General features: G+C 44.6%; 1 protein-coding gene across 4 annotated transcripts in view; it reads left to right on the forward strand.

Annotated features, from left to right (window-relative positions):
• The window catches only part of MCF2 (MCF.2 cell line derived transforming sequence), a 138,436-nt gene that overhangs the window by 33,361 nt on the left and 85,472 nt on the right, over positions 1 to 19,603 (forward strand). For all 4 annotated transcript variants that reach the window (XM_066581801.1, XM_066581802.1, XM_066581800.1 and 1 more), the window contains exons 3-4: positions 1,786 to 1,900; positions 18,849 to 18,939. In XM_066581801.1, the coding sequence (XP_066437898.1) occupies positions 1,786 to 1,900; positions 18,849 to 18,939 (206 nt within the window). The remainder of the gene's footprint in view (positions 1 to 1,785; positions 1,901 to 18,848; positions 18,940 to 19,603) is intronic.

Consider the following 19,603-nt stretch of genomic DNA (forward strand, 5'->3'; position numbering starts at 1 on the left):
ATATCGCTGGGCGGACCACGCTGGCATCATAGCTTCTAGTTAGACGGTTTATGTCCTGGCATTTGCATGAAATGGATTTATCAGGAGTCATTTGAGACATCTTAATAGTCTGATTAACATATGTATTGGGATGTTACCACGTCAGGGTATTTACTGCTGTAGCGGTTACATTGTATTTATTTATAAACACAACTACTGTAAAACTGGCAAAATACTGCGGGATTTGCAACAGTTGCAAGAAAACACCTTGAATCACCTGGATCTCTGCATTGATTACTAATAAAATGCGATTTGTTGCCACAGCATCTTGGTAAGGTTCAGGTTAGGACTCTCAGGGACCTTTCACAGGGGACCGAATTGTCCGCAGGATGCAGTGGATTTTGTCAATTAGTGCGGATTGTTGTTTCTAACTGCGGAGTGCGTTTTGCAGAAAGTCTTGCGAAATTTCTTGTGTGTTTTTTTTCTGCAGACCCAGGCTGCATTCCCACGAACGTATATCGGCTTGGTTTTCAGGCCGAGCCGATATATGTTGCCCTCGTGTGCAGGGGGGGGGGGGGGGGAGGATGGAAGAGCCAAGAGCAGGAACTGAGCTCCCGCTCCCTCTCTGCCTCCTTTCCACCCCTGTGCACTATTTGCAATGAAAGGAGGTGGGGCGGGGGCGGGCTAAGTTCCGAGAATTAGCCCTGCCCCACCTCTCCCCATTGCAAATAGTGCAGAGGGGCGAAGAGGAGGCAGAGAGGGGGCGGGAGCTCAGTTCCTGCTCCTGGCTCTTCCATCCTCCCCCCCCCTGCACACGAGGACAACGTATATTAGCTGGGCATGAAAACTGAGCCGATATACGTTCGTGGGAATGCACCCTTAGGGTGGATTCAGACGAACGTATATCGGCCGGGTTTTCATGCCCAGCCGATATACGGCGTCTCTCTCTCTGCAGGGGGAGGGGGCTGGAAGAGCCAGGAGCAGTGCTCTGAGCTACCGCCCCCTCTCTGCCTCCTCTCCGCCCCTCTGCACTATTTTCAATGAGGAGAGGCGGGATGGGGGCGGAGCTAATTCCCAGAACTTAGCCCCACTCCCTGTTCTGCCTCCTCCCATTGAAAATAGTGCAGAGGGGCGGAGAGGGGGTGGAGAGGAGGCGGTAGCTCAGAGCACTGCAGCGCAAATCCATCTGTGCGCATTGGGCTTTAGATTTAATGATTGTTGCGCTTTTTCATTCGTTTGAGCAGATTTTCAGCGGCAATCGTTACATCTAAATGGGCCTTAACCTGTCGTTGCTTCATTGTAGCAAAATTAGATTTTACTACATTGTACAAGAAGAGGAACTGAAAAATCAGTCAAAACAGAAAAACTGAAAAGAGCTTCTATTACAGTCAGATGCCAGACTTTACATTTACTGACGACACCGCTAATATTCAAAGGTCATATGAAGTTAGAAGAGAGATCTGCTGCCACCTCCAGAAACAGCGCCACTCCTTATCTAGGGCTTTGTCAGGTATTCACATGAACGGGGCTTGGCTGCAGTACCGGACATATCCCATTGACAAATGTGGCGCTATTTCTGGAGTAAGAAAAAGCAGATCCTTCTCCGTAATCTCATACAACAACCATGGAGCTTCACTTGAAATGAAATATTGCTGCTACAAATATTTAATCTGAAAATGGATATTTTTGCAGCTTCCTGACATAATTTTTAGCATGAGAAATAATGATTGCTCTATGATTAGATGTCCCTGCGTTAGTGATCTAGGTGTGATGCACCATATGAAATATGCCATTTACTTTTGATAGGTGGTCGGGGGAAGGATAATGGCTGGATCATCACAGTTCCTGAGAACACCACATTCCATGACGTCTCGGAGGACGTACTGAAGACCGTGCTGACATATTTAACTTCCGTTCCAAGGTACAGCTTGTAGAGTGTTATCTGATAAGCCGGGTGGTAAGCACAACTTGTTAGGGGCAGTTTTAGTTTTCAGGGGATTTAAGTTACATTGAAAGGTCAACGAGTGAAATAACAGTAATTGTCCTTCAAGAGTAAATTGCTTAGCTTGCACATCCAAGAAAGAGTCTCTTAGTTTACATAAGAGAAAGACTAATGATGTTTACCTGCACTTAAAGGGCAATTCCACCTTTAATTACCATTGGCTATACGCTAACCAATCATTGCATTAGAAACACCTACTTAATAACAGGTTGGTCCACCCTTTTGGCGATCACAGCTATTGGATATCATGGAGCACATTCAACAAAGTGGCGAATATTCTCCATACTCAACTTGACCCATGCCCTCTGCAACAGTGATGTCAGTTGGTGCACATTTTGCAGATAGGTCAGAACAGATATCACAGCCCTTTCTAGGATATGCCATACATATTCAATGGGGTTCCAGTCTGGTGAGTTTGGGGTCCAGAGCAGGGTGGATAATTCATGTTCATCCAACCACTCCTTAGTGATCGGAACACAATGACACAGAGTGTTGTCTTGTTGAAAGATGGTAGTGTGGTTGGGGAAGACTTCCTGAAAATATAAGTGCAGATGGTCAGGTATCAGGTGCCTGTAGCATTCACCATTCCAGGATTGTGGTATGATGACCAACCAACAGTCCTAGGCCATACCAGGGGCTAACTCAAGCAATGACACTGCCCACGACTTTGCAACTACTGCCCTATTGATCTCCAACAATGACGGCTTCATGCTGTTTACACCAGATGAGGACTTGGCCATCCGTATGGTTCAGTAAGAAATAAGACTCTTCACTCCAAACAACCTTCTGCCATTTGTCCAAGGTCCATTTATTGTTTTTTCTGGGCCCACATAAGGTTCTGTTGACAATGACATGGGGTCATCAGGGGCACCTTTGTTAGACTTCGGCTATTGAATCTCAATCCACACAAGGTACGCCGCATGGTCATTGTGGAACTTTGTATAACTTTCCCGCTGTTATACAGATGTGGCAATGTGGCAGTCATTGCTGAAATACCGAATGTGCCACTTGGCGTTTGTCTCTAAGATAAACCACACGTGGCCTGCCACTGTCTAATCTTCTGTCAGATGTCTGTCCAGGATTCCATCAGTCTTGGTGCACTCCTAGTACCATAATTTGGGAAAAGCCAACAAGAGCGACTGTTTCAGAAATGCCAGCACCGCACCTCCGAACACCAACGATCTGCCTGTGGCCAAGTTACCACATTTCAATACAAGGACTGAAGTCTACTATGAATCTGCACCAAAATCTGTGTCAAAATCCGCAAATGGACAGATTTTAGCACAGTTTTTAGTGCGAATCTGCAGCAGACTTTACTCCTATTGAAAGGGTGAAATGAACTGCTGATGGGTGCCAAAATAAAAAAAACAAAGTCTTCCTCAGCTGTGCAGATTTTGACACATTTTCTGATGCAGAATTTAGGTGGATTTTGGTACAGACTTTGGCCGGCCTCACACGGCCGTGACGGGCTCCGCCCGTCACGGCGTCCCCCCCCAGAGACCCCAATACTTACCTCCAGATCCGGCGTCCTATGTCCTGCATGATGCTTCAGCGCAATAGAGCGCCGGCTACGTCATAAGACACGCCTACAGCGTCACATGATGCACCGGCCGCGTCATATGCGGCTGGCAGTAGGCGGGGAAGCAGTTTCACGCTATCTTCCACTGTGCTACAGCGGAAGATAGCGTGACGGACGGCTTCCATTCACTGCAATGGAAGCCATCCGCGCGTATACCCGCAGCAAATAGAGCATGCCGCGGGTGAGGAAGGGTGATATTACAGTGCGGAATTCCGCAGTGGAATTCCGCACTGTAAGCATTGTGCTATTAGGTTCAATAGAACCTAATAGCTGCAGGCAACGCACCAGATTTCCGCCGCGTATTACACGGCGAAAATCCGTCCGTGGGAAGGAGCCCTTTCTGCTGTGGAAAATCTGCACCATTTCCGCTATGCGTGAGCGTACCTTTATTGAGCTCCAAATACTCTCTACAGCCGTAGAGCTAAGTTATAGAATTTTACCTGCCTTCATCCACCAGAAGGGGGAGCTCACTGCAGAGGGATTTATTACTGAGTTCAAAGGAACTTGTGACTATGTATACAAGAAGCTGTAAATATACATGGATTTCTCTGGATTTGAAGCTCAGCATCCAGACAGCTGACACGCTTTTGAACCTATTTTAATATTAAAAAAAGGCTCTGCAACAGTACAGGGTGCCCACAGAAATACCCACCCAGGGGCAAAAGAGATCTTTCCAGCATTGCAAAAAGGTATGTGTTTGGAGCTGCTTGCTTTAAAGGGGTTGTCCCGCGCCGAAACGGGTTTTTTTTTTTTTAAACACCCCCCCCGTTCGGCGCGAGACAACCCCGATGCAGGGGTTAAAAAAACCACCCGCACAGCGCTTACCTGAATCCCGGCGGTCCGGCGTCTTCATACTCACTTGCTGAAGATGGCCGCCGGGATCCTCTGTCTTCATGGACCGCAGGGCTTCTGTGCGGTCCATTGCCGATTCCAGCCTCCTGATTGGCTGGAATCGGCACGTGACGGGGCGGAGCTACACGGAGCCGGCATCCTGCACGAGCGATCCCATTCATAAAAGAAGAAGACCCGGACTGCGCAAGCGCGGCTAATTTGGCCATCGGAGGGCGAAAATTAGTCGGCACCATGGAGACGAGGACGCCAGCAACGGAGCAGGTAAGTATAAAACTTTTTATAACTTCTGTATGGCTCATAATTAATGCACAATGTACATTACAAAGTGCATTATTATGGCCATACAGAAGTGTATAGACCCACTTGCTGCCGCGGGACAACCCCTTTAATGCAAACACTACCAAAGGGAATCTAGTAAGACAAATTAGCATAATAAACAAATAATGTTGGGCTATAAAGGATTAAGAAAAATGCAGGAACTGAAAACAAAAAATGATCTTAATTACTTCAGGCCTCATGTCCACGGCACGCTGGGAATCACACATGGAATCCAGCACTGCCCGCGCCCAGTCAGCCCTGCTTACCTGCATTTCCCCGGCAGCAGCGTCCGCATGGATCACTCCACTTCCGGGTTCTCTGTACTGCGTAAGGTCCTCATGGCGCGCCGTCGGACATGCACAGTACAGTTTTTTTTTAATTTTCAATAGTTTTTATTGAAAGAAATAGGCATGACATTTGTGAACTTACAATATTTTACAGTCCATACAATTATTAGATGGATTGAAGAGTGATACATTTCTTGAATACAGTTGTGTATGGGGCATTTGCCCAACTTCCTTGTGAAATAATACTTTCTTAAACTTCTAAGAACAAAAGGACGGGGGGGGGGGGGTAGCTTAGGTAAGTGGGAGAGGGGGGGGAGGGAAAGGAAGGAGGGGGGGAGGTGGGGAGGGGGAATTCCGTGCTTATACAAATTAGTATATTATTTCCATTCCGTACATACTTAAGTTTGATCATATTTAACATTTTCTATACATCTTCTTGGATAGAGTTTTTTGATCTTTACCTAGAGACTCGAGATTTTAATTTATAGATTTTATGAATTTAGGTTTAGCATAGTTTGCTGTGGGTGCAAATGTCTTATCCAGGGATCCCATGTCTCCACAAAATTGGAGATTTTGTTTTCTCTTATGGCGTAAATTTTCTCCATGGTCATGTGTTCTTTCTTTTTTTTTTTCATCAATAAGTTTTTATTATTATTATTGTTCACAAACAATGAAAAGGTTACATCTATGAGTAAAGACATTTGTAACAAGATTTGTAAATATAGTAACATACGAGGTTGAGAGTCTCTTGAAGATGAAGGAATTCCGTTGGAGATTGAACCGCTTTAGAATCTCCTTGTTGGTTTCTTAGTAAAGAACCTAGAATATTTTTGGAGAAAAGGGGGAAGGAATGGAGGGTAGGAGGGATGGGGGGGATGTGAGGGTGAGGCGATGAGGGGAGTTGCGGAAAGAGGGTAGAGGGAGATGGTATAACAGTAACAACATTAAACCAGGTCTACAGTGATTAGATTTTACTTCTGGATTGGAAATAAAATGAGCCATGGGTTCCAAGAATTCTCGAAATTGGGTAAGCTATCATTGCGGAGGGCTAAGATGTATTCGTATAAACTGTGTTCGGAGATTAATTGAGTTAACTCGTTCTCACTTGGCGAACTGTCCGACCTCCATTTCCTGGCTATTAGGAGCTTTGCGCACAGGAGGATATGACCTATTAGTTTCTTGCTAGTAGGAGGGATTGTCCCTGGATCTAGGAGTAGGAGTGCAGTTTTTGGGGTGAACCTTCAGGCCCGTCACTTTGAGTATAAGGTCGTAAGTGGATTTCCAGAAAGGGAGAATGTGGGGGCAGGCCCAAAAGATATGGATCAGGGAGCCTTGTTGATCGCACTTCCTCCAACAAAGGTTGTTGTTGGATAGGCCTCTTCTGGCCAGGATAGATGGGGTGAAGTACCAGCGTGTTATCAGCTTCTGGTGAGTTTCAATTAGGTTAGCGCTGTGAGAGGCTTGTCCTGACCATTTAAAGGCCTTAAGCCATGCAGTAGTAGGGATTTTTTGGCAGAGGTCCTTCTCCCAGTTCAACAAATGGCTCTTACCCGCTGGCCTCAATGCACCAGTTAAGTTGTCATAAAAGAGACGCGTATGCGTTTTAGGAAAGCTGGAACAGAGTGTCTTATATATTATCTCAGGTACTTTAAGCTCCCGTAGCTGGTGATTGTGAAGAATGGAGCATACTTGCGAGTATTTAAAATAATTTGAGTTGGTCAACATGAATTTGGTTTGTAGTGTTTGAAAAGGTACAGGGCCTTGCGGGGAAAGAAAGTCTGATATAAAATGGATTCCTCTTTTGACCCAGGAGTGTAGCTGGAGATTGGCAACAAAGTACTCTAGGATTCTAATAGGAATGTTCTTTAAGCTTCTAGTATTGTTTTTATCTGCGTTATGGAATAGGTTCTTCCAGGCTTCTATTGAAGTTAGCATAGGGGGTGACAAGTTCGGAATTGCGAAGCGTGGCAAGAGTTTTGGGGACGACCAGGCGGCCAGGAAAGCTATCAGCAAGCATTTCAGTGGTCTTTGGAGGTTGTTTTCTGTTTCTATTGAGACCCAGCTAACTTGTTGTGTTTGGCGAGTCCACGATATTGTTTGGCTTAGTGTTGTGGCTGTTCGGTAGGAGTCTAAATTGGGTAATCCGAGACCTCCCTGGTATCTGTTGAGGGAAAGGATGGAGAGAGCAATTCTCGGCTTTTTATCGAGCCAAATGAATTTGGATAATTGACTTTGAAAGCTTACTATGGTTTGTCTGGGGATTAATATTGGAAGAGTTCTAAAGTAGTGTAGTATTTTGGGCAAGATGAGCATTTTGTATATGTTTATACGTCCTAGCCAGGAAATCGGGCGAGATCGGTAGGAGTCCAGCTCTTTTTGGAGAGTTGCGAGAAGAGGTGGATAATTGACTGAAATTAAGTCCGTTGTTGGGAAGCATAAATTTATGCCTAAATATGGGATGCTTTTAGATTGCCACTGAAATGGGAATTCCCTTTCTATGTCTTGTTTAAGATCCTTGCTAACCTTAATGCCCAGAATTTGGGATTTGGTTATGTTTAATTTGTAATAGGATATAGAGGAGAATATGGACAGAGTATTTTGGACTGTTCTCAGGGAAAGGGTTGGGTTTGTGAGTGTGAGTAAAATATCATCAGCGAATAGGCTGATTTTATGTTGGCGGAGACCTGCAGTAATTCCCTGAATGTCTGGGTGAGTTCTTATATGTCCCGCCAAGGGCTCCAATACCAAAGTAAATATTAGGGGTGATAAGGGGCAACCTTGGCGTGTTCCATTAGAAATAGTAAAGGGATTAGATAAGAGACCATCTACCATGATTTTTGCTGATGGGAAGGAATAAAGGGCTTTGATAGCTTTGAAGATATATCCTGAAAAGCCAAATTTGTTTAATGTGGAGAAGGCATACCCCCAATGTAGCCTATCAAATGCCTTTTCGGCGTCAAGGGCAACCAGGATTGAGGGGATTTTTGTAGATTCAGATTTATGTATAAGATTTAGAATCCTTCTGGTCCCATCCAAGGCCTGTCTCCCTTTTGTAAAGCCCACCTGGTCGGAGTGAACGATATCAGGCAAGATTTTGAGTAGTCTATCCGCCAGCACCTTAGCAAAAAGTTTTATGTCGCAGTTCAAAAGGGAGATAGGCCTAAAGTTGGCAGGTGATGTGGGGGCCTTGCCTGGTTTTGGAATTGTTATGACAGTAGCTTCCAACATTTCCTTGGGAAAAGAGCTTTGTTCTATGCCTTGATTGAAGGCCTGAGATATGTGTGGAGCCAGGGAAATGGAAAAAAGTTTGTAATAATCATTAGAAAAGCCGTCAGGGCCTGGGGCTTTGTGGGATTTAAGGGTTTTAATAGTATTTATTATTTCTGTCGGGAGTATTTGGGTGTTAAGGGATGTGAGTTGGGATGGCGAGAGTGTTGGGAGATTTGTTTCTTTCAGAAAATTTTCGATAGTTTGGGTAGATGGTTGGGGTGTGTCTTTGTCATCTTTTAAATTATAGAGATTAGAATAATATTGGCGAAATGTTTCTGTGATTTGTGTTGGGTGAAAGAGTTTTGTTGAGGGATTGTGGGGGTCTATGATATATGGTATCTTAGATTTAAATACTTTTTTTTTAACCAAATTAGCCAACATACGTGTGGGTTTGTTTTTGGAGGCATATAAAGATGACCGAGAAGCTGTCATTTCTCTTTCATAGTTGTCCATTAGGATGGATCTAAGGGTTTGTCTAGTAGCGAATAATTGTTTATGTAGTGAGTCTGATGGATTTTTATTTATTTGGCTTTCTATAGAAGAGAGTTGAGCTAAGATTGTGTCTAGTTGTCGGGATTTTTCCCTTTTGTGTTGGGCACCGATCTTAATAAGCACCCCCCTGATAAAGGCCTTATGGGCGTTCCAGATGGTCAAGGGTGAAACATCCGGAGTGGTATTGTGAAGAAAATATTCTTCCAGCGCTAGTTTAATGTTGGTGTGGTATTTTGGGTTTTTTAGTAGGAAAATATTGTTCCGCCAAGGTTTGGGTCTTTCTTTTAGTACCTCAAGAGAGACATCGATCGAGACAGGGGAGTGGTCCGACCAAGTGGCCAGACCAATCTGGGCTTTTTCAACCAGAGGAAGAGTGGATCTGTTCACCAAGATCAAGTCGATTCTTGAAGAAGATTTATGTCTGGCTGAGTAGAAGGAGTACTCTTTAGATGAGGCGTTTAAACATCTAAACGTGTCGAATAGGGATTCTGTTTGTAGCCAAGGGAGCAGGGAGGTCGCCGATCTCAGAGAACCCCTTGTGGAGTCTAGGGAACTATCCGGGACAGCATTAAAATCTCCACATATAAATAGGTGACCCACTTCGCACCCTCTAGCTTTTTTTATTGTTTTATTTAAAAAGCGAATTTGGGCTTGGTTTGGAGCATATAAATTTACTATCGTGAAGGGTTTGTTGTTTAGTGAGCCAGATATAATGATATATCTGCCTTTGGGATCTATAACCTGTGAGTTAACTTCTAGTTGTAGCGAATCTTTAAAGGCAATTAAAACTCCTGCTTGTTTTCTAGGGGAGCAGGCTGAAAAAATTTTTGGAAATTTTTTGTGGGAGAGTTTTGGACAGGCGGAAGCTGCGAAGTGGGTCTCCTGCACACAAATAATATCAGCGTTAGAAGAAAGAGCCTCCTTCCAAAGCAGAGATCTTTTAAATGGTGAATTTAACCCATTTGCATTGATTGATACAATCTTAATTGACATTATGGAAACCCAAGAAGCTTTTGAGCCGGATTATTAATACAATTTGAGCAGTAGACCAAAAATAAAAAATAGTAAAAGAAGTAACATGTAACAGGCATAGAAAACAGAGCAGAATAGAGAATGCCCATATCATCTTGTGTAAGATGATATTTCCACTTGTGGAAATTATTGTGGGCAGAAAAAGAGTAGTACACTCAGAATTACAGCGTAAGATGGAGAAATACGCATAAAGCTATTACAGGCTGGGGGGCCTGAATAGCGGTAATGGGGAGCGGAGAAAGTTCGTCTGGCGGAGAACTGTCCGGGTCCGCCTGAGTACAGAGCTGGATGGGTCTCAACCTCAGACAATATTGTGGACTTGGACTTGAGTGGGAATTTGCGCTCTTTTGGAGGAAGGATGATGAGAGGTCGAGGAAGGTATATCAATCTTCCAGGATTTAAGAAAGTGGATTGCGTCTTCTGGTTTTTGAAAGGTATGAGTGGTGTCATCTCTGCGAATCAGAAGTTTGACGGGAAACCCCCATCTGTATGGAATCCTAGCTTGTCGTAGGGCATCGGTGACAATGGAAAACTTTTTTCTGTTCAACATGGTGGTTTGTGAGAGATCCATAAATAGACGAATCTTTTCATACGGTGATGGAAGGTGGGATAGGTTACGCGCTGCAGACATAACAGCATCCTTTATGTGGTAAAAATGAATGCGTGCTATAATGTCTCTTGGGACAGAGTCGGCAATGAATCTAGGCTTAGGCAGCCTGTGGGCTCTGTCAATAGTTAGGTCTAGGTTACTGGCTTCAGGGAGCAGCGATACCATCAGTTGTTTCAGGTAGTTAGGGATATCAGTGGAGGAGACGGATTCAGGAATTCCGCAGAATTTGATATTATTGCATCTATTCCTGTCTTCAATATCCGCCATTTTTGTTTTGAGCTGCTCAACCTCCTCCACTAACTCGTAGTGTGCGTCAATTAAGGCGTTGTGTAACTGAGAAAATTCACCCATTTTATTTTCCGTATGGGAGACACGGTCGCCAATCTCGTCTATGGTATTTTTAATAGCGGTATTTAGTGATTGGAAGCTGACTTGAATAGAATCACTTAATGCTACCACCATGTCCTTTATGAAGGACTCAGATGCTGGTTGTGATGTAGATGACATGGATGACACAAACTCTCTCAGGGATGGTATTTGAGATACTGAGGAAGCTGCAATGTCAGTCCTAGGCTTTTGTTTTTGTGGACTATCAGATGAGGAGGAGGACTGTGACATGTGCGGGGAGGATGTCGGCGCCATTTTAGATGGTTGCTGTGAGTGGGAAAAGTGTATCTTTCCTCCTGATTGTATCTGTAGTGAGGGCGATGTATTTGCACTCACCCGTCCCTGCTGGTGTTGTCTCGGCGGGGAGCTGTCATCAGATTGAAGCTGAGCCGTTCCCTCCTCGTTCTGTATGTCGGGCTCGGAAGGAAGCGGAGCGGTGTCTGCCGGAGCGCTCCGGGATGCCGTGGCAGTGAAAAAATCATCAAGGCGCTTAGGCTGAGCGCGGGAGTCCCTGCGGCAAGGCATTGCAGCTGTCTCTGAGATCCCCGACACCGCGGGAGAGAGGAGAGGACCCGTTAGGTGCTTTGAAGTTGCTTACAGGCTAGGACCGGAGCGGAGCTCAAGAATTAAGTGGCCATCTTCCTGCGCTGCCAGGCCACGCCCCCCCATGGTCATGTGTTCTGACATCAGCTGGGTAATATTGGACAGGGAGGGTATGAGGTGGGATCTCCAATTTCTCACTATCAGAAGTTTGTATACCAACAGACTGTGGGTAATGAGTTTTCTCAGTTTTTGAGGTATATTTTCTATGCCTAGCAGGAGTAAGGCTAAGTCTGGCGTTGGAGATATCTCAACCCCCGTAATTGTTTTTATAAGGTGCAGGAGCTCTCTCCACACCCCATTGATTTTTGGGCAGCTCCAGAAGATATGTAATAAGGAACCTCTTTGCCCACACTGTCTCCAGCACTGGTCCGAGGAATTTGGGAAGAAGTCTGCTAATCTTACTGGGGATCTGTACCAGCGGGTGGTTAGTTTATAATGTACCTCTATTAGTGAGGCGTATAAGGATGCTTTGTTTGCCCACTTATATGAGTGAGTCCATTGTTCTATTGAATACGATCTTCCCAATTCCTTTTCCCAGTTTAGGGTATGCGCTCTTTTCTTTTGGTTCGGTTGAGAGTTGGATTCTCCGCAAAAGAGTTCATAGATGTCCCTTAGGGGGGTTTTGTGAGGGGAGGGGTTGAAGAGGAGATTAGTTAGAATTTTGGGCAGGGAGGTCCCCTCAAGTGCCAGAGTGGGCCATCTACTTTTTAGTTGGGGATATAGAAGGAAGTCCCCTCCTTGTAGGCCATATTCTTTTTGAAGTTGGTGGAAGAGTTTTATTTTTTTTCCATCAGCTAAGTCTGAGATCAATTGGATACCATTTATTCTCCAGGATTTTGTGTTTATGGTGTTAGGTTCGAATTCTACACTTCCTATCGGAAGGGGTATATGCGATCTGGGAAGGAAGTCTTGCGTGATTTGGAGTAGGTGTTTCCATATTGCTAGCGTATTTGTTATTATTGGGTTTTTGATTGGGTTAGTTTTCCAGTTCAAACTTGTGATCAGTAATAAATCCTTTAGTGTTCCATTGCCCAAACTATTTTGTTTTATGGATAGCCAGCTAATTCCTGCTTGGGAGGTTCCCCAAGGTCTAGTTTGTTGGATGATGTTTGCTTCATAGTAAGCAGCGATATTGGGGACACCCAAGCCTCCTTTTCTTTTTGGGGTATAAAGTATGGAAGCGGCAACTCTAGGTCTTTTGCTTTCCCATATAAAGGACATTAGTTGTTTTTGTAGTTCTTTTAGTAGTTTGGGGTTGCATCTTAATGGGATACTCCTAAATATATATAATATTTTGGGTAATATCATCATTTTGTAGATCACTATTCTTCCCATCCAAGTTAGTTCTGTTTTGCTAAAGTTAATCAGGTCTTGGTGGATAACCTGTATAAGTTGTGCTATGTTATTCAGTACAGTTTTTTTTAATCTCCTGCTTTCCTGCGGATCTGCGGCACGTCTGCAGTGTCAGCTGTGCGTGTGCCGCGGATCGGACGGCTTCCATTGACTTCAATGGAAGCTGTTTGTGCGGGATCTGCACAAAAATGGAGCGTGCTGTGATTTGTTTTCCAGGCCAAAAGTCCGCAAATCAAATTTGCATGTTTTAATCCATTTGCGTTCCCCTGCACGGATTCCACAAATCAAATTTGCCCATGGATATTGGGCCTTACTTACAGAAAATGTTCAAAACCACCGCCATCAGCAGCGATACAAAGATGTATATGGTCAGAGGCGTAACTTGAAGCTCCCGAGCCCCGATGCAAAACCTGTAACAGGGCCCCCAACTATAATGCTTTACTCATAGTACTGGGTTCCCTATATGGAGAAGAGAGGCCTTATGGACCCCTAAGGCTCCTGGGCCCGGGTGCAACCGCATCCCCTGCATCCTCTATAGTTATGCCCCTGTATATGGTTGAGCGTGGTGAAATTGATGGCATGTAGCGTTCCTGGGGCCACTGTTTCATAATGTAGTTTATGGAGCTCAGAGATGATGACAGAGTTCCCACGAGACAACTTCACTACGGAAATCTTGCGGTTTTGCCGCAGCGAAAAACAGCTAGATTTTAGCCGGATAAGTGCAGCTTCAAAACCCACGGCACATAGCCGGGGGGTTTTAGAGCGGCTTCGCCGCATGCTTTTCCATTGCGGCCAGCTCTCCCATACAGAGGAGCGAAGCCACAATGGAAAAAAAAAATTTGACACGCTGCGTCCCGGCAATCCGCGCCCCAGCGACAGCTAATGCCAACTTTGCCACAACGGATTGTCCGCCCCGTGTGGACGAGATTTCTGACAAATTCTGTCCACACGGCTGGCCAATCCTGGGATTAGAATCACAGAGGTGAGGGTATACGCAAAAACATATTTCACTGGAAAAGAGCCAAAAATGCAATACCTGATAAGGTGCAGAGCAGGCACGATCGCCGCTAAGCAGGCACAATTTCCATAAGGCCGGCACAATGGCCGTAGAACCTAACAATATGCAGCAAAATGGACTGTAAACTGGACGAGCTAAACTGTCCACTGCAGACCTATGTGCAGCCGCCCACTCAACCAGCCCAGATTGGGGAGGAGCGACTGCATGCAACCAAATCTGCAATGTGAACGATACCACAGAAGCCAGCCAATAGATGGGTGCATCCCACAATACATGATTACAGCTTGCACTGATATAACAGCGGGTTGCCCCGTATCTCAACAGCGGGCCACACTGGCTAACATCTTGGGCTCCCCCAGAAGTCTATAGCAAACTGCATAAAGGAAATAATAATACAAACTAATAAAATGCAGGTGTTAGTTTAGCATTTTGGCCAAGACGCATCCGTCAGAACCCACACTATCTCACTGTAAAGTCAATTAAAATCACAGAGGTGAGGGGGAACACAAAAACATATTTCACTGGAAAAGAGCCAAAAATGCAATATCTGAAACGGTGCAGGACAGACAATCCCGGGATTAGCAGCCGCAGGCAGATTTGCCACAGCGAAATTCTGCGGCAAATCCGCCCTGTGTGAACCCAGCCCTAAACTGCTTCCCTTTGGTTACTTAAAGGGGTTGTCCCGCGGCAGCAAGTGGGGGTATACACTTCTGTATGGCCATATTAATGCACTTTGTAATGTACATTGTGCATTAATTATGAGCCATACAGAAGTTATCAAAAGTTTTAAACTTACCTGCTCCATTGCTGGCGTCCTCGTCTCCATGGTGCCGTCTAATTTTCGGCCTCTAATGGCCAAATTAGCCGCGCTTGCGCAGTCCGGGTCTTCTGCTGTCTTCAATGGGGCTGCTCGTGCAGAATGCCGGCTCCGTGTAGCTCCGCCCCGTCACGTGCCGATTCCAGCCAATCAGGAGGCTGGAAGCGGCAATGGACCGCACAGAAGAGCTGCGGTCCACGGAGGGAGCAGACCCCGGCGGCCATCTTCAGCAGGTGAGTATGAAGACGCCGGACCGCCGGGATTCAGGTAAGCACTCTCCGGTTTGTTTTTTTAACCCCTGCTGTCTCGCGCCGAACGGGGGGGGGGGGGGGGGGGGTTAAAAAAAAACAACAAAAAACCAGTTTCGGCGCGGGACAACCCCTTTAAGCACTGAGGCAAGCATGCTCCTCGCATATATACCCTTGTGTGATGCTGGAAAGATCTCTTCTGCGATAGGTATTTCTGTGGACATCCAGTATATACACAAATGCAGTGTTTATATAACAAGCTAAAGTCATCCAGGTCATTCAGCCATTGTGCAAAACTAGAATCAATGCAACTAACACATAATATAATATACTTTATAATTTGTACAAGAGACATTAGTACTAGAGATGAGCGAGTATACTCGCTAAGGCACAATACTCGAGTGAGTAGTGCCTTAGCCGAGTATCTCCCCGCTCGTCTCTAAAGATTCGCGGGCCGGCGCGGGTGACAGGTGAGTTGCGGGGGGGAGAGAGGGAGAGAGAGATCTCCCCTGCCACTCCCCGCCCCCGCCAGCCCCCGAATCTTTAGAGACGAGCGGGGAGATACTCGGCTATGGCACTACTCACTCGAGTAATGTGCCTTAGCGAGTATATTTGCTTATCTCTACTTAGTACCATATTAGATTTTCAGCATGTCTCTTCCTGAGATAAACGGAATTAAATGGGATCTAGGCAGTAGATCACAATACACACACACACATATATATATATATATATATATATATATGCAGAGAAGTCATGCTAGCTGGTTATGTAGAAATCCCCTGCTACAGTAGCTCCAGAAAGTCCTTTCACTTTCTTACATTTTGTTATGTTGTTGCCTTTTGCAAATTTAAGGAAAAAAATGTCCCCCCCCCCATCATGCTGCACTCAATGCCCCATAATAACAAAGTGATAACAGAATGTTAATCATCTCTGTCATTTTTTTCCCTAATGAACAACTAACGTTTCACATTGCCATAAGTATTCAGACCCTTTGGTGTAACGCACATCTGGAGAAGGCTACAAAAACATTTCTGCTACACTGAAAGTTCCCAAGAGCTCAGCGGCCTCCGTAATTCTTGAATGAAAAAGTTTGGAACAACCGAGTGTCTTCCTAGAAATGGCCGACCCACCAAGCTAAGGCGGGGCTCAAACGGACGGATTCGAATGGCGGATTCGGCGATTGCCATCCACAGTGAAGATCGCGGGCATTGAAAGGAATTTATTTTTGAATTTCTATGCAAACTCGAGGATATAAATTGCGTATTTTGTGATCGGAAGAAAAATCCCAGCATACTTCATTTCAGCACGGATTCTACGTGAACAGCCTCCATTGAAGCCAATGGGTGTGTGTGCTCCATCGCTCATATGCAATTAGCATTGCATATGAGACGCAGAATCACTCAGAACTAGGTATGAGAATACAGAGAAAAGGAGAGAAAGAGAGACTAAGACTCTGCATAGGCATACATCCGTGCGGTGAAACACTTTTTCACAATTACTTTTCGGAATGGATTGCAGGTCTTCTGCTGCGGAAATCCGTATGTGGAATCCAACCCATTCGTGTGAGCCCGGCCTAAGCAATCAGCGGAGAAGGGCCTCGGTAACAGAGCTGACCAAGAACACAATGGCCACTCTGGATGAGCTCCAAAGATCATGTGTGCAGATGGGAGAAACTTCAAGAAGGTCAACCATCGCTGCAGCCTCCACCAATCTGGGCTTTATAGCAGAGGGACCAGAAAGAAGCCTCAACTCTGTAAAAGACACATGAAAGCCGCCTGGAGTTTGACAAAAAGCATCTAAAGGACCCTTAGACTGTAAGGAACAAGATTCTGTGGTCCGATGACACCAAGATCGATCTTTTTTACCTCAATTCTAAGTATTATGTCTAGAGGAAACCACACACTGCTCATCACCTGCCCAATACCATCCCTACAGTGAAGCATGGTAGTGGCAGCATCATGTTGTGGGGGTGTTTTTCAGTAGCTGGGGCAGGGAGACCGGTTAGGGTTAATGGAAAGCTCAATGAAGCAAAGTACTGAGATATTCTTAATGAAAACCTGAACCAGAGTACAAGAGACCTCAGACGGGGCAGAAGGTTCACCTTCCAACAAACAATGACCCTAAACACAAAGCCAAGAGAACACAGGAGGGGCTTAGGGACAACTCTGTGAATGTTCTTGAGTGGCACCGCCAGAGCCCTGATTTGAACCCAATCAAGCATCTCTAGAAAGACCTGAAAATGGTTGTCCACAGACGTCCCCCATCCAACCTATCAGAGCCTCAGAGGATCTGCAGAGAATAATGGCAGAAAATCCCCAAATCCAGGTGTGCAAACCTCGTACCTAAGACAACTGGAGGCTGTAATCACTGCCAAAGCTGCTTCAGCTATGTACTGAGTATAGGGTATGAATACTTATGTCCATGCAAAATGTTGGGTTTTTCATAAAAAAAAAAATTACAAAGATTTGTAACATTTGGTTTTCACTTTGTCATTATGGGGTATTAATTGCAAAATGCTGGAGAAAAACTTGCATTTTTTTTAAAATTGACCACAACATAACAAAATGTAAAAAAATGAAAGGTTCTGAAGACTTTCCGGATCCACTGTAAGTTATTTGGATTTCAAAAGGCAAATGCATTAAAATGGGGATTTTATAAAGACATCCATTACATTTGTGTGACACTGACCTGCCTTATAATCTGTGATTGTATTGTGTTTCGATTGCATATATTGAATGTTTTGGAATGTTAGACTATAAAGTGTACAGCATGTAAAACCACGGAACATCTAAAGCTGTTACTGTTACAATTAGTAGCCGTGTTGGTCTTTATCACCATCTGCTGGGCGCAGCTGGTATCATTATGTATCATTATGTCTGTTTGTTTATGTAACAAACATTTGCATTAGTTTAGACAATGCTGACTTTGGGCAAGCACTGATATTGGTCTTCGGCTGTCCAATTACTGGTGCAATCATCATTACATAGACAACTAAAATGGTTTTATGAGACTAGAAAGAAAGGTCTTCTTCTTTACCCCACAATGTATATTCTATTACCTCAACATCCTTCCCAAAAGTATCATTAAATCAAATATCAGGCCGCCCCTTATACTCATGGCAGCCAAGAGTCTCACCACACTTTTTTGGAAACCTCCTGTTCTTCCCTCAATATATGATATTTACAATTGGATACAACATATACGCTCTCTGGAATACTTGATGGCCTCCATCCACAATACAATGGAGATGTTCGACTCCATATGGTCTACTTGGGACTCCTATGTAATAACTATCTGCTTGTAAAGCCTGCTTCTTTCTCTCTACTGAGAATTTTCTTTTTCATGAGACTGTGCGATCACAACTTTGTTTCTTATTCTTTGTGTTAATGGTTTGATATTGTTATGTACCTATTGGAAAATATAGGCAAGTTACTTCTAACCTTGGGAGTATGTTGTACAAAATGTATTTGCATAGTCAATACCCGGGTCAACCAAGTGTCTTGCAATTAGCTAATTTCCCAGGTTTCTCAAGTTCCCTCCATCTTCTATATATGGAACGTTAGATAATACGAGTTATTAACTCTACAATACGGTTTATATGTCCCATCACAGGGAGTACTATTCATCTTTGTATTTAATTATGTTAAAAATTAGAGATGAGCGAACCTACTCGTTTCGAGTAATTACTCGATCGAAAAAGATTCGGGGGGCGCCGGGGGGCGGGGGGAGGCGTGGCAGAGTGGGGGTAGCAGCGGGGAACAGGGGGAGCTCTCCCTCTCTCCCTCTCCCCCCCACTCCCCGCTGCAACCCCCCACTCACCCACGGCGCCCCCTGAATCTTTTCACCCGAGTACGGAAGTACTCGAAAATTGCGGTGCTCGGGCGAAAAAGGGGCGTGGCCGAGTACGCTCGCTCATCTCTATTAAAAATCAATAAAAATACTATTTCAAAGAAAATGCTTGTAATACCAAGTTTTGTTTCCTTTATTTTTTTTTTTAGTAAGGAAGAAGATGACGTTAAATTCATTGTTATATTAGACAGAAGATTGGATACATGGACGTCTCTAAAATTGACACTTCAGAAATTAGCTGTAAGTTGCAGCCATGATATTAACTTCCATGGGTATAAAATGGGGTTAGAACTCATTGTGTTCTCATCATTCCTGTAATATACAGTACTTGCACTAAAAATGTTGTTGCTTTATCACTGTAAATCCCGTTTGAACTGGCTACCCCTAGGGGTCTCCCTTCTAGCTTCTCTGCAATCCAATAGCAACAGAAGGAGGGGCTATCATCTCAGGCAGCTCCTCTGAACTTACAAGCGGACAGATTTTCAGACATTGTGATAATGATCTCCACAGTCTCTGCCTCTCCTTCTGTTATAGCATCTGTGTTTGTCTGTGCACACATTTCAGTGGCTTTACTAACTATTTGGCTAGAATATCTCTAAATGCCTCAATCATACTGGGAAAGTAGAGGGCTGGGCATTCAGATTCAGCCTCCCTGCCGATTTGACCAGAGACAGTGCAATCAAGCATGGAAAGTAAGGGCAAGGAAGTCAGGACAGTGAACTAGTGGCAAAATAATAGGCATGCTACCAGCCCTCCTTCTGAAAGTGGACAGCAGTGCATCAAAAAAATGAGGAAGGACACCTGAAAATCAGAGCTTACAGATATGAAACAAGGTGAAAAAGCAGGAAAGGAGAACCTAGTACAGTGTTGCCTTGGGTTAAGAGTTTAATTTGTTCTGTGATGG

This window comes from Eleutherodactylus coqui, chromosome 10, assembly GCF_035609145.1.
Source record: "Eleutherodactylus coqui strain aEleCoq1 chromosome 10, aEleCoq1.hap1, whole genome shotgun sequence".
Classification (NCBI taxonomy): Eukaryota; Metazoa; Chordata; class Amphibia; order Anura; family Eleutherodactylidae; genus Eleutherodactylus; species Eleutherodactylus coqui.